The sequence below is a fragment of the Ursus americanus genome, chromosome 4 (genome assembly GCF_024610735.1).
Source record: "Ursus americanus isolate L20-20 chromosome 4, mUrsAme1.1.p, whole genome shotgun sequence".
In the NCBI taxonomy this organism is placed as follows: domain Eukaryota; kingdom Metazoa; phylum Chordata; class Mammalia; order Carnivora; family Ursidae; genus Ursus; species Ursus americanus.
Genome location: NC_142130.1, coordinates 17,248,607 through 17,264,226, shown reverse-complemented (window position 1 = coordinate 17,264,226; position 15,620 = coordinate 17,248,607). Strand labels below are relative to the sequence as shown.

Sequence of the window (15,620 nt, the reverse complement as noted above, 5' to 3'; positions counted from 1 at the left end):
CCTGGGTGGCTCAGTCAGTTAAGCGTCTGCCTTCATGTCAGGTCAGGATCCCAGGGTCCTGGGAGTGAGTCCCACATTGGGCTCCTTGCTCATCTGAGCGTCTGCTTCTTCCTGTCCCTCCACGCCCTCCCCACCCCCTTGTGCTCTCTCTCTCTCTCTCAAATAAATAAGATCTTTAAAAAAAATTTTTTTGTTTCAAATGACCAAACTCTTGTTTCCACACTGTTTGTCCTCTCAGTTATTTGAAAACGCACATTTCCAGCACACCAGGGTGTGAGGGTCAAAGCCCGGCATCTTTCCAAGTGGCCACGTGTTATGGCAGCCTCAAGGCCTTGCTGCTGCTTTAGTTCGTTCCATTATCAGTCTTAAGTCTCCTTTGCCACATTTTATTACTTGGCATTGAAGGCTGACTCACCTTTGCGATTCTCACATTAAGTTTTTACAGCTTTTACTATAAGTTTATAGTTCGCATCTTAGGCATGTGAAAATGATTGAACACGTTAGCTCAAAAACCTGTCTCTCCAAATACCGATACCAAATTCACATCCCCTCTCTTGGAATCCCTCTCCTCCAAGGTCTCTGAGCCGCTGTTCCTCTCCCCACCACATGTCTGCCTCAAAAAAGGGATGAAATAAAACCTGTACCAAAGGCACATTTGACAGTCCTGGAGATAACTGGAAATCTCTCTGCCGAAGTTTAGGGCATGCTTTTAATTGTTCCAACCTCACCGTCTCCTCCATTCCTGCACGATGGTGGAGGGAGAAAGAAGGAGAGGGGCTGCATGAAGACCGGCTAGAACTCGAGGCTCTCCCTAATTCTGCCATTCGCACCTTAGACTTGGATTAGATCCACTTCCTTTCAGAAAAAACAAAAACAAAAAAACCCACTGGGTCTTCCTTCCAAAGACCATCGCCTCTGTGCCTGCCTCAGTCTCCACTAGAAATCAATGGGGTTTGAGAAATGGGAACTCCTAAGTCGGCAAACATGACTATGCCCATGGGTCAGGCTCTCTGGTGGCACTGAGGCTGCAAAGTGAATGAAGACATGGTCCATCCCTTGAGGAGCCCACCAGCAAAGTAGGGGAGCATATTTGCAAACAAATAGCACAACTGACTCTGGTGAGTATTAAGAGCTATGTGAACAAGGTAGGATCATAAGGAGGAAATGACAGTTCTGGAGGTGGAGATTGTGGGCAGGTAAGAAGAGGAGCAGGTCTGGCATTTAGCAACTGCTCAGCAAATTTTGTTCAATGGATGGATGAATGGATGAATAAATCGATGGAAGATGGGTGGACACACAGATGAATGGATTGGTGGATCGACGGATGAATGAATGAATGAATGGTTGGATGATTAATGGATGAATGGACAGGTAGCATATGGATGGGATGAGGCATCCCAGGGAGAAAAAACAAACAGCATGTACAAAGGTATTTCAGGAAGAAGTAGTTTGATATGTCTAGAGCACAAAGCTGGTGGAGTAAAAGTAGAGTCAGAGAGGCTAGAAGGGCCAGACTATGGAAAGCCTTGCAATCACATGGAAAAAAATCTGGACTTCATCCTGCAACAAAAGGAGATACCAGAGATTTAAGCTTCAGAGTCCCACAGATGCACAGATGCATGCATTAGAAAAGCTCACTCTGGGTGCAGCATGCACGCTAGGTGGGATGGAAGGCAGCAATTCTGAAGGAAAGATTAGTCAGGAAGCTAGAGCATTAGTCTTTTTAAGGGATAATGAACCCTCAGACAAAAACAGCAGGATGGAGAGGACAGGATGGACTGAAGTCCGTGGCTTCTGGACTGAAGAGCCATTTAGGAGGTCCAAATAACTAGACTTGGGTCACCAACCAGCCATAGAATGAAAGAACAATCCAAAAGATTTCTACATCTCCAGAATTCAAGACGAAGGACAACCCTGAGAAAGAGGCTTATTCATTGAGTCTGGGCACACTGAGCTTGAAGTACCTACGAGGTGTTCAAATAGGTAAAGCCACGTCAGAGTCAGACGGTCAGATCTTTGGCTCTGGAGAGACACTGATCAGGAAGTCATCGGTTCAGAGACAGCGGTTAAACGAGAATACAGACGACGCTGATGAGGAAGAGCAGCTTTCGAAGAAAGATGGTGAAAGGCACCCTGGGAAGTATGGATATTTAAGGAGTAAATGAATGAAGAGATAGCTAGTGAGACAAAGTCAGAAAAGGTGGCCTGAAAAACAGGAGGAAGCCAGGAAAGAATGGTGCCAAAGAAAGCAGGACAGGAGCAGTTCCAAGAGGCAAACAAGTTCAAATACTCAAAAAGTCAAGTAAAATCAGGGCTGAAACGTATCCACCAAGCATGACAACTCAGCAGTCACTGCAGCCCCGGCAGTCTGAGTGGATCAGCAGGAAGATCGACCCGACGGCAATGCTGAACTTCCAGCGAGGTATACGAGAGATGATGAGAACAGGAAAGCTTTTAAAGACACTTTATAATTGAGGGATGGGATGACCAAAAGAGGACACAAATTACAGGGACAGTTTTGCGATGTGTTCTTTTTTAAGGTGGGATGGAAAAGCCAGAAGAGGGAGATGTTGAAGAAAAGGGAGTCAAAGAAGAAGCAGGTTTCTGAGGAAGAAACAGAGCTGTGAGGACAGAGAGAGTATAGCTTTCTGCTGGGATGCGGCAACCAGAGGCAATGAGTTCCCAGGAGGCAAGACGGGAGTTCAGGCAGTTCCTGTCCAGGGTCCCTGTTTCAGGGAAGTACAAGTCAAATCGTTTTCTGAGAATGATGAGGGACACTCTGGTAATGCCCTGAGGACTGATCCAGAGTCTGGAGTGGGAGAAGCTGCAGGCCAGGTTCGCTGGGCAGTGAGTGGGCCCCGCGGAAGGGGGATGCCAGGAGTCTGACATGGCCCCAGACCACGGTAGTGCCAGATTGCTCGCAGTGTGCGCCTGGAAGCCAGGATGACGCTGACGGCATACCTGGCCCTGGCTCCGAGGAGGCAAGACAAGGGTATAAGCGTCCCTTGAGGGCACCAGTGGTAAGAGAACATTTCAAGTCCTGAGAAGCAGTCTCAACAAACAGGGGAAGTGGCCACCTGGACAAGTCACGGCCCTACAAACTGCAAGGAGGGAAAACCACAGAGTGAAATCAGAATAAATGAGAGCTACACTGAGAGAGGGTTGTGGTCAGAGAGTGAAATATTTAACCGAAAAATTCAGAGGCAGAGCTAACCACACCAGATTATCAGCATTCTGCGATTCTACCACAACCTCTGGGAGCACATTATCTCAAGCCTCGGGGCCTCGGTTTCATTTCCCTCCCCCCTGGTTTCCTAACACTTCATCATTTTACACTAAGACATATGTCCGGGACAAAGCGTACCTCCTCAGAATTGCTAGGTCCCACATAACAGGAGGAGTGAATATAAATCATGTACTATCAGGCCAACATTTGATTATTTTAAAGCTAATCATTGAGTTGATGGCTTATCTGACCTCCTGGCCTTTCTTCCTCCTCTTCCTCCTACTCTGCCCACTGTCCAATTTGGGGATCTCTCCTTTGTCTGGAACTTAAACAGAGAACATATTAGGTAGGCTAGGGTGAACGATCAGATGAACTTCAAATCAGCGTTGACTATTTAGAAGTCCCAACACAGTCTACAAACTATTAGGACTGAAGTGAAAGCTGAACAGTATTGCTAAGTATAAAAATCAATATTTGAAAATTAATCACATCCCCAAACATCATCAATAACCAATTAAAATACATGAAGAAGTAAAAATTAGCAGTAACAACAGTTACAAAAATTACAGAGTACCTAAAAAAATCTCACAAAATACAAGCTCTTTAACTGAAAATTACAAAATAGTACTGAAGGAGACAAAGAGAACTGAATAAACAGAGAGATATGACATTTTGAATACTCATTCAATAAATATTTATGAAGCACCTACTATGTGCTGGGACTGTTAAGTGCTGAAGACACAGAACTGAACAAAACAGACAAAAGTCCCTGCCTTCGCAGAGCTTACCCGATGCTGTGGATTATAGATTAATCTCCAAATTCACTATGATCGTGCTCGAAATCTCAATAGGTTTTTTTAAGATAGATGAACTGATTCTAAAATCTACATAGGAAAATAAACATGCAGACCCAGGGAAGTTCTGGAAAAAGTGCTTGCACTACCAGATATCAAGGCTTGCTGCACCAGTGCAGAGACAGAAAAATAAGATCAACAGAAAAGAACCGAGAGCCCCAAAACAGACCCAAGGACAAATGGCCAGTTAAAATATTAAAAAAGATGGTACTATAAATCATTGAGAAAGACTGCACTACTCCAGTAATAGCAGGACAACTGGTTACCAGTAAGGAAAATAAAAAACAGATTCCCATACTTCATACAAATACAACAATAAACTATAGACAGATTAAAGTCCAAAAATGTCAAAACACACATACGCCCATGCAAACACGCATGCACTTCAAAAACAAAAGTTTTAAAAGAAATATCGTTATGACCTTGAGTTGGGCAACAATTTCTTAGATAAGATACAAAAGGCACAATTCATAAAAGAAAGGTTTAATAAAACTAACATCGAATTCAAAACTTCTGTACACAATAATTCATAAATGAAGCAAAAAGTCAAGCCACAGACCATAAGAAAAAAGGAAAATCAGAGACGAGAAAACCAGGACGGCCAACAGGCATATATAAAGATGTTTGATCCTTGCAGAAGGAAATGCCAATTATTTAGATGCTACTTTGCGGCCTTAGGTTGACAAAAATCAAAGATCTGACCAAGTGTTGGTGAGGGTGTGGGAAAACAGAAATTGATAATCATAGCAGATAGTACAAATCAGTGCAACCCCACTGGGGAAGGATTTGGTAATACCTCGTCAAAACGAAGATAAGCACCCCTACACTCCCGCATTACCACTTCCAGATATTTAATGGTTGCATCATTTGTAGAAGCGAAAAAAAAAGGAAACAATCTAAATGTTCATCTGTAGGACACAGGATAATAAATGACAAGGTATTCATAAGAGGGAATAGCAAACAAATCATAAAATGAATTAAGTATATTCAGATGGATTGCAACACAGACAGACTTCAAGAACAACATGAAAAGGGAAAGCTCTACACAGAATTATAGGTAACAGTATGACAGTATTTATCTACAACTTAAAACCACATAAAGTCCTTCTACATATTGTTCATGACTATCTGTACATAAATAAGATATAATGACGTACATAGGAATGAGAACAAACTCGCAGCCATGGTTACTACTGGGGAGGAAAACAAAAGGGACTTGAGCTTTCGGGAAAGCTCTTTCTCTTGCTTAAAAAAAAAAAGTCTGAAGCAAAAATATCCAAATATTTTTTTCATTTCTGATTTGGGGATTTCTGACATTATTTTGTGTACTTATCTGTATTTTTAACTTAATTTTTTTTTCCTTCAGTCGACTCATGTCTTGTTAACACTAATGAGAAATTCAGAGGAAGAGAAAAATTAAACTGGGTAAGGTAGGGTTTGGGGAAACCTATGAATTTCTGTCAATGGCTACGTTTTTGTTTCCCATCATCAAAGGGCATCAGAAGTCACGTGGGCAGAGTAAACCCTGGAGTAATAAGGCACAGCTTGACAATGTTACAGGAAAGATATCAAGGCCAGTTCTCCCAGCGTGTGTCTCACCTCTCGCACGTGTCTTTTCAGGTGCATGTATACACTCTGTCCAGTTTTTCGAAAATGTCTTTCAACATGTTCCCTTCCAAAGGCCAAAAATGTATTCATGCATACATAGAGTCCACCTTCAGAATTCTAGGAGAAAGAGACAGGTGACAAAATTAGCCACGGATACCTCACCAAGTCATTTAGATACAAAAAGGGGAAGTGAAGGAGGGTGAAAGATGAAGACAAGACCCGGCAAAAGGCCACCTGGCCGCCGTAGTCACCTGCGATGACCCTCTGGGGTCCACGGCCACCCGCAGCAGCAGCTCCCGCTCCAACCCCAGGCTCCAGGTGCCCCCGGACAGCTGTGCACAATTTCCCAGTTGGATGGGAGACTCAGAGGCCTGAGAAATAAACATGCTTGTCTGAGTCTCCAAACTGGGGTAAAGGACGATAAGGGAAAGATAGAAGCTTGGCAAGTGATCCGACTACCACCAGTGCAATGGTTTATCAATCCCTCACTGATGGGTGCAAGTCTCCAGGAACATGAAGTTGTATATACTCTTTTAGCAGGACGGGTTCTTCCATTCAAAGATAATCTTCCCTTCCTTCGGGGTCACATGATATTTGATGGTGCCCATGAATAAGTTGTGACAAATTAATAAATCAATAATAACTTAGAGTAAATAATAAAGGATGGAGTCCTATCATAATCATAGCTTTTTTTTTAGTTTTTTTTTAAGATTTTTTTTTTTAAAGATTTTATTTATTCATTTGACACAGAGAGAGAGAAAGCCAGGGAGAGAGGGAACACAGGCAGGGGGAGTGGGAGAGAAAGAAGCAGGCTCCCAGTGGAGGAGCCCAATGTGGGGCTCGATCCCAGGACTCCAGGATCACGCCCTGAGTCGAAGGCAGACGCTTAACGACTGAGCCACACAGGCGTCCTCATAGCTACATATTTTTGCATGCCTGATATGTGCCCCAGGTGCTTCTCATATATTATTTCTAATCCTGATAATACCGCAAGCTGCTTATTCTTATTTCCATTTTACAGTTTAAATAAAAGAACTAAAGATAAGTCACTTGCCCAAGTTCACACAGCTTGGAAGTGTCCGTTAAACTAAAGCTATTTCTCTTTTTATCCTTCTATGCCACATTTTGAATATTACTTAATTACAGACATATTGGCACAATGAACAGTCAAGGATATTGTTCACATTTTAGATGCTTGAGTTTCTATCCCAATTTCATCTCTCCTCTTTCTCTCACTTTGTTTAATATGCTTCTCTATAAATTTTGCATATAAAATTAGCCATCCTTGGGGCACCTGGGTGGCTGAGTCGGTTGAGCGTCTGACTCTTGGTTTCAACTCAGGTCATAATGTCTGGGTCATGAGATCAAGCCCCACATTGGACTCCTCACTCAGCACAGAGTCTAACTGAGATTCTCCCCTCTGCCCCCCAAATAAATAAATAAATAAAATCTATAAAATTAGCCATCTTTTCCTCAATGAAAGTGGATTTTTATTAAGCTCTTGTCAGTCTCACCTCACCAAATAATTTTTTTTAAAGATTTTATTTATTCATTCAACAGAGAGAGAGACAGCCAGCGAGAGAGGGAATACAGGCAGGGAGAGTGGGAGAGGAAGAAGCAGGCTCCCAGCAGAAGAGCCTGACGTGGGGCTCAATCCCAGAACACCGGGATCACGCCCTGAGCCGAAGGCAGACGCTTAACGACTGAGCCACCCAGGCGCCCCACACCAAATAATTTTTTAAAAACAATTTTTTTTAAAAATCTATCAGAATTGACAACAAGGACCTATCAAAATTCCTTACATTACATTTTAGTAGAGCACAAATTCAACGTCAAAACAGGCACCGATGTTCACTACAAATATATGAAAAATAATTTTTGAGTTCCAATAACTCCAGATTGTATATTTTTTAAGTTTCTAATAAAATTCTCCAACACTGTATCTATGGTTATAAGCCAGATATAAAGGAGTCTTATCACAATGAGGATATTACAGCAGCATTAGTTCAGATATGTGCCTATTACTGTAGCAAATATGTTGCATAAGACAAGAAAAGGAAAAAGGCATAAAGATCACAAAGAAAGAAGTAAAATGGTCTCGATTTGCTGATAACATTATAGTCAATACGGAAAATCCTTAAAAATCTACAAACTACTAACTAGTAAAACTAATAAATGAATTTAGCAAGGTCATGGAATACAGGTTTATAGGCAAAAATCAATTTCAATTTTATACTCTGGCAACAAACATCTTGCAAATAAAATTTTTAAAATTTGACTATAATACAGTATTCAGAAAACTCAGAGTTATGTAGCTTATGCTTCTGGATAACTTTTTCTCTTTAAATGAGATCATTTGAATAAAACTAGAAAAGTTTTTCAACCAGAGGCAACGTATTATATTCACTTGATCAGCAGATTAAATCCTTTCAAAAGTTTTAAATAGACGTGTTTTTTGCATCGTCATAACTCTTAAAAAACTTACATCACTATAATGGTCCGTTATTCATTAGGCCCATTAAATTGAGCACCACATCGTGTGGTTTAAAAAATAACATTTCCATTCTCTTCCAATAAAATGTAATTCAATCAAAAAGAATTCAAAGTAGAAGATATACCAGGGAAAATATGAGATTTGCAACCAGTCCTGAACTGCCACTAATGAGCTCTGTGGCCTAAAGGTCGTCATTCAGTCTCTGAGCTTCGGTACTTTCCTTGCTAAGCATGGCTGCAGCAATAATTCCCACCTCACAGGGTTTCATTAAGTTCAAAGGGGGTGACATACATGCCGTGCTGTTTGAAGCATTATATAAACAATACCAATTATTTATTATGAGCTACAGTTCTGTGTGCCACGTGTATCTCCTATTATCTCAATTATTTTATAATTGGGGGAAATAAGCAGAAGGAAAAAAACAGTGAGTCTGACAACCACACTGGCTGGGGGCAACAAATATTAATCTACCAGAAAAATATATTAAGCAACTAGCAGGAGCACCAAGAAATTAGCAAGTGGAAGAAGAAAAATGCTCAAGGACAGCATTTTTCTGGAGAAAAATACAGAATAGCTATATGATGCAAGAGTTTATAAAGTAATCTCTAAAGTAGTCATAAAGTCTTTGCTAATTTTCATTGCCAAGAGTTTCTGACGTATTAGGGAATTTGATTAAAAAATTTAATATACCCCGAACATTCACCCTCACTTTCTGGGGTCACCTGATATTGTCACAAAGTCCATAATCGGTGAGGGAAATGCATTAGTATTCACAGGCAGATGGCCCCACACGGGGAAGGATCCTATGACAAACGTCCTCGGTCTCTTCCATGCCACACGTGGCTGGCCTCTGAAGCCGTGTGTGTCCCTCCACGAGCGGCTCAGAGATGGAGACACTGCCCACAGGACTTGTCAGCTCTACTAAAATGTCAGGACACACTGAGGCCCAAATCCCTTTAAAAGCTACCCCATATTGAACAAACACTTCAGTCTACTGATCCATGCTTTCTTCGCTCTTGCTACATTAATGTCTACATATTGGTCCTTTAAGACACTTTCTTTCACATTCAAAGGCAGTGCTCCATGCCATGTGCTCTGAACACCTTCTTTCACTAATGATGACAAGTCTATGCTCGCAAGTCTCTCTCTCGCAATTTCTTTGGTTGATAGCCTGGGATCAGAGCTGAGCTGATTCTTAGTTTTCGAACCCTCAACTTCATGCTCTCATTAACCAGCCCCAGCCCCACTAAGATTACTGCCCCGGAAAATACCGTAAAGCCCTTGCCTTCCTGTGGGGGCAAGTGCAGCCACAGAATCGGGCAGGACCTTCCTTTGTGTAAGCGCTGCGCTAAAACTGCAGAAACTAGGGTCACATCGTGGGTTTTGTAATGGTGCTGGCACAATACATACGAGAAGAAAAGGAACTGCACTAGAGTATAGAGACTGGGGTGAGCCTCTCTCTTAGTGTCCCGTGTCCTTTGTCTTAAGGTGTGATGCACTATGTCTTTAGAAAAAAATAAAAATAGGGGGCACCTGGGTGGCTCAGTCGGTTGAGCATCCAACTCTTGATTCAGCTCAGGTCATGATCTCAGGATCGTGAGATCAAGCCCCACATCGAGCTCTGCGTTCAGTTCAGAGTCTGGCTTGAGATTCTCTCTCTCCTTCTCCCTCTGCCCCTCCCCCGGCCCTCACCTCACTTTCTCTCTCCCTCTCTAAAAAAATTTTAAAAATTTACAGAAAGAAATCATGCAGGTTAGAAAACTACCAATTGACAGTGAAATACAACTTGAAGAATAAGAGGGCAGAATACAAAATAATGCTTTTCTCAAGCTATGATGGTAGAGTGCTTTATTAAATTAAAACAGGTTACAAATGAAATTCAGATATACTGCAATAATTCTTTAAATAAACTGTAGCATGCAGGAAGATTCCAAAAATATATTCATTCTATGGTAACTGCTTAATATATGTCAAACCACAAGAAACATAAACATGGGGGGAAATCACTGATAAAAGTTAATGGGACAGTTAGATATCAGTACACAACAAAATTAACCTTGATCCATATCTTATACCAAACACTGGAATAAGGTCCAGAGAGCTCTAACAGATAAGCATTTAAAAAGCTAGAAAAGAGCAGAAGAGCATATTTATCCCACTTCTGAAGGGGAAAATAATTTCTGGCCAAGAAAATTTGGGTTAGAGAAATGGAGTAGTTGAGTATAAAAATGTAAACACTAATGAGCAAGTTTTACACCACAAAATAAAATAAACAAAGAGAAAACCAATCACAACACAATGAGGAAAGATGTAAAGTACAATGAAGAAAAGTTTATATCCAAACTACGTAAAAACTGATAAAATTTCAAGACGTCAGCATTCAGGCTTAACTTGGTAAGTTTTTCTCTTAAGATCGTGTAGTTTAATTATGAGAAAATATTAAAATCAAATCATCACATTCTCACTACCTCCTGAAGTAATAAGGACATTACAACCATCTCAGGGCAAGTACATGCCTACAAACTAGCAAAAGTATTAAAATTACAAAGGCTGAAGGCACAGATAAAACCTATATATGTATACTGTCACAGTGTAAATCGGTTCCATCTCTCTAGAGATCAATACACCTATGACCCTTTGACACAGTATTTCTCCTTTGGGTACAGACTTCAGGAACCCAAAAGACAGAGAAAAAAAAAAAAAACCTAATTTGCACAAAAATATTCACAGATGCACTATTTATAATAGGAAAAAGAGCTCCCAAACAGAGGAGCTAAGAACTTGTGGCATATAAACACAACAAAATATTATAATGTTATTTTTCTTTTTTTCTTTTTTCAAGATTTTTTTTTTAATTCAAGTTAGTTCACATGTAGTGTAGTATTAGTTTCGGGGATAGAATTTAGTGATTCATCAGTTGCATATAACAGCCAGTGCTCATTACATCACGTGCCCTCCTTAATGCCCATCACCCGCTTATCCCTTCCCCAACCAACTTCCCTCCAGCAACCCTCATTTTGTTTCCTATGGTTAAGAGTCTCTTACAGTTTCTCTCCCTCTGTTTTCATCTTATTTTATTTTTCCCTCCCTTTCCCTATGATTCTCTGTTTTGTTTTTTAAATTTCACATATGAGTAAGATCATATGATAATTGTCTTTTTCTGATTGACTTATTTTGCTTAGCATAATACCCTCCAATTCCATCCACGTTGTTGCAAATGGCAAGATCTCATTCTTTTTGATGGCTGAGTAAATATTAAGAATTGTAAGTCGTATATATAGGACAGAGTACAGAATTGTATATAGTACGCACAGAAAAGTAATGTTCATGAAAAAAGCATATGCTGATGACAAGGAGGAAAGAGAAGAGAGGAAGGGAAGTCTGTTCATTGACAAAAACCTGAAATGAAGCTGCAACGTCATCAATGGTTTTATATTCAAGTTCTTCACCTTGGGGCTGACAGGCTTACCTCCCATTACCTTTGTGCTGGGTCCAAAGAAGTGTGTGTCAAACTACTATCATGAAGGACTACATTGTTTTGTGTTGTATTTCATTTTGTTTCTGTTCATTAAGGAAAGACATGTGACCCCATTGCATGTGACTAGTCCCCGCTCCAGCCAGACGTGAACTTACTCCCACAAGTAAGTCCCACAAAACCCAAATGGGTCTACATGCTGTTCAAACAAACTAATCCATTGGATGTGGCTACAGTGTCAAGTTGCTATAGAAATTTCTAAATGCTTACTCTCAATGTTGGTACTTATCTCTTGGAACCAGTCAGCTGACCACACTTGAGTAGCACTGGCCTAGAGCTACTGGCTGCCATGTCCACACCCCATTCTTAGAACTGCTGAGGACAAGACAGTTCTAAGAATGTCTCATGGTCAAGAAAGTTTCAAGGACCTTCAGAGACAACGGGTCAGGCCCCAGACCTTCAGAGCAGCGCACCTCAAAAACCAGCTACATACACCAATGCCTCCATGACTGTACAAGCCCCCCGGAGCCCACGCCTGCCACTTGTCACCTGCCAGCCCGTGCCCATGACCAATTCCCAATATCTCCTGACTCATCACCGTGTGCTGCTGGACCTTAACCCCAAATCCACTTGTATTTCCTAACTGTTACCATCGCATTTATTGAATGGTGTGGCTGTGAGAAACCCAGGCTTCCTTCATTCCAGGCCACCACGTTCAGATCCTGAATCACACATTCGCTCCTTGAGGGCAGGGAAATCACGTCACGTTCATTTCTTTCTTTTTTTTTTTAAGATTTTATTTATTTATTTGACAGAGAGAGAGAGAGACAGCCAGCGAGAGAGGGAACACAAGCAGGGGGAGTGGGAGAGGAAGAAGCAGGCTCATAGCGGAGGAGCCTGATGCGGGACTTGATCCCAGAACGCTGGGATGACGCCCTGAGCCGAAGGCAGACACTTAACGACTGAGCCACCCCGGCGCCCCACGTCACCGTCATTTCTGAATTCCAACAACAGTACCTGGTACAGAGTAGAACTGAAGAAACATTTACGGACTGAGTGGCAAAGCTGGTGTAGTGATTCGTCATTCAGTTACAGCATTTAGTCTCTCTCTGGAACTGATTCTCAGTGCCCTTCTGATCTGTATGTAAGACACTTCCGAGCACAGGCTCCATTTCAAGTCTTTGACCTAACTAAACAATGCGGATCATCAAGAGAACGCTGATGGCCTTGCATAGAAAACCAGCCTCAAGCATCTGCAAGAACACTAGCTTTTCAGGTTTGTTCAGCTAAAGCCAGACTCTCAGCAGCTTGGACACTTGAACCCTGTTACCCCAGCTCCCCTACTTTCTGTGACCAAGCCAGCCTCACTGGTTCTTCATCCCACCTTAGACCCTATCTGGCTCCTCCTTGCCGAGGCTACCCAGCCCAGAACAGCCAGAGCGCTTCTCTGCATGTTCTTAGCTAAATAAGATTCGACCGATCATTTTCATGATGCACTGAACAGAAATTTGACCAACATGCAAGACTTGACTTAGAAACCTGAAATTGCAAGGAAGTCAAGAAATACCATTCAGGACTTCTTGAAAGCTCTATAATGATCCCCTGAGACAATGTCTCCCACCCCACAATCACACCACGAGAGAAGAGCAACATTAGAAACCCATGCATTGCTTAAACCCACTCCTCAAAGCATTTCAGTATAAACATGATATACACACAGACATTCATTTATTACTGTACATTGTATTATCCTAGCTACTATTCAGAAGTAACATCAAGGACAAAGTCACCTTTTTTGTACTGCTGTCTCTTAAAAGAATATGAAAACCGAGGCGAACATAAAGGTCAAGGTTACATGTTTTCAGAATAGCAAGTGAACAGTCATTTTAAATAAAAATACACCACATTGTCAATCAGTAGGTGTTCAGAGAACTTTGTTTACGATGGTGTGTTCTTGGAGACCGGCCTCCGCTGGAAGACAGGAAGGGAGAGCGAGCCTGTGTGAAGAGTGCACTCAGGAAAGAGTCGCTGCGTAACACTTGTTTTTATAACCACAGAACAGTGTGGAAAACAAGCGGTCATTGCCGCAAAGAGAAACATGATGTAGGTAGACGGAGTCACAACAAATCCATGTCCAGGACAAATTACATACTAACACCAAGGAAGGCTGTGACTCACACACTCGTGCAAAGGGGAGATGAAAAAGGACAAGAACACAGTATTTTCTAGAACACTGATATTAAAAAAATACATAAAAGGAAAGAAAAAGCAATGAACTGAGCTAGCTACTTGTAGCAGTGAAAGGAAATCACCCGAATGCCCAAGAACAGATTTCTTTAGTAATTTACACATTCATGAACTGTAACACCCTTCAGCAATTTAAAATTTATTTGTAATGCGTATTTACTGATAGGAAAAGCTCTGCATGGTATTTTTGAGCAAAAAAAGCAAGTAACCAAACAGCACGTATGACGTTACAATATACACAACATGCTGGCCCTGTACGGCGTGTGATGTCATCTCTGCACGCAGACATCACGTGGGATGGTCTTCTTCATGTTGTCTTTCACATTTTCTAATTTTTCTTCAGGAAAATTGATTCATTATTTAAATGTAAAAAATAATAAAATTTTTCTTAACCAAATGTGTTTAAAACTAATTATATGTATACATAATAGAACGAGCAGTTGTTCAAATGCTCCCTTTTCTTAACCCAAGCTTTCTTTAGGTTTTTGCAACCAACTAGCTCTAAGGAGCTGTATATTCTTGATACAGTAAAAGTGTGATCTGAAATCACTAAGATTATCTCAAAATGTATAGCTCAGGAAATTTGGGAACACAGTAGTAAAAGAGGAGACGGAGAGTGTAATCTCAGGGAGACAGAGGAGACTATGATGACAAGAGAGAAAGGAAACAAAGCAAGGGCACTGTACCCCAGGCCAGGTAGATGCCTTCCGTGTTCACAGAAGGGTATTGAGAGATCGATCATCTGTGTGGAGTGGGAAAAAGCTATGAAGGAGAATGAGGCTGTGATGTCTTCTCTGGGGGTTAGAGAAGTTGGTGGAGTGTGGGGCAGGAGGAGTTGATTCAGCAGAGGGAAAGAAAGTCAAGCACAATTGGTACTCTGATTACATTTACATCCTACTACAAGATCACCCAGGCTACTGGGGGGAGCCGTAGGGTGGGGGCCAAGAGAATATATGGTCACGAAGCTATTATGCAGTCTAGACCCACGCTACCTCTGGCCACATGGAAATATTTAGCTCTAAATTAATTTAAATTAGTTGAATTAGAAGTTCGGTTTCTCAAACACAAAGGCCACATGGCAAGTGCTCAGTGGCCTCATGTGGCTGGAGATGCAGAACAACTCCATCACCACAGAAAGTTCTTTTACACAGCCCTCGTCTAAACAAGGCAAGATGGTGGCTCAGCCTGGGGGAGGTGGCAGGAAGTCGCAGAAGGGGACTCACAGCAGGGACTGGGAAACTTCGGCAGACACAGGTTATAACTTTAGGATAGAGCCCCTGGGCAAAGAAGATGGATTAGAGGTAGGGGTATGTGGAAAAGGGTAGAATCAAGGACAACTCCTGTTTTAATTCATTAGACTCATAAGACGACCCAACTCTCTCTGCTCAACTCTTGCTTTCATCAAGCAACCACCTGCCTATTAATTCTGCCTCTCACATACCTCCAATCTGAATGGTACCTATAAATATTCCAATGACCAGAGCACAGACCCCCAGTACATTCTGGCTTCTAGAGCCAAACAAACAAACAAGAGTTTTTCAATGCAAAAATTAAGTACAGGCAGATGGGAAGCCAATGTGCAATAAGAAAGCAAAACAAGGTTCGAGATCAAGGGCAGCAAGCAGGCAATCCACAGCAAGGAGAAATATGATGAGGAAAGAACACTATCGAAAACCAGGCTGGACAGCAAGGAAAGCCTCAAACAGCTCGCCAGTT

At 41.6% G+C, this 15,620-nt stretch overlaps 1 protein-coding gene and 1 non-coding gene across 3 annotated transcripts in view; one reads left to right on the top strand and one right to left on the bottom strand.

The window, feature by feature from the left end:
• Window positions 1-15,620, bottom strand: part of USP13 (ubiquitin specific peptidase 13) — a 110,390-nt gene that overhangs the window by 81,113 nt on the left and 13,657 nt on the right. For both annotated transcript variants that reach the window (XM_045788710.2, XM_087861420.1), the window contains exon 2: window positions 5,680-5,805. In XM_045788710.2, coding sequence (XP_045644666.1) covers window positions 5,680-5,805 — 126 coding nt within the window. The remainder of the gene's footprint in view (window positions 1-5,679; window positions 5,806-15,620) is intronic.
• LOC123786477 (small nucleolar RNA SNORA81) lies at window positions 9,507-9,686 on the top strand. Its single transcript, XR_006777976.2, has one exon. It is a non-coding gene; the product is annotated as a small nucleolar RNA SNORA81 (small nucleolar RNA).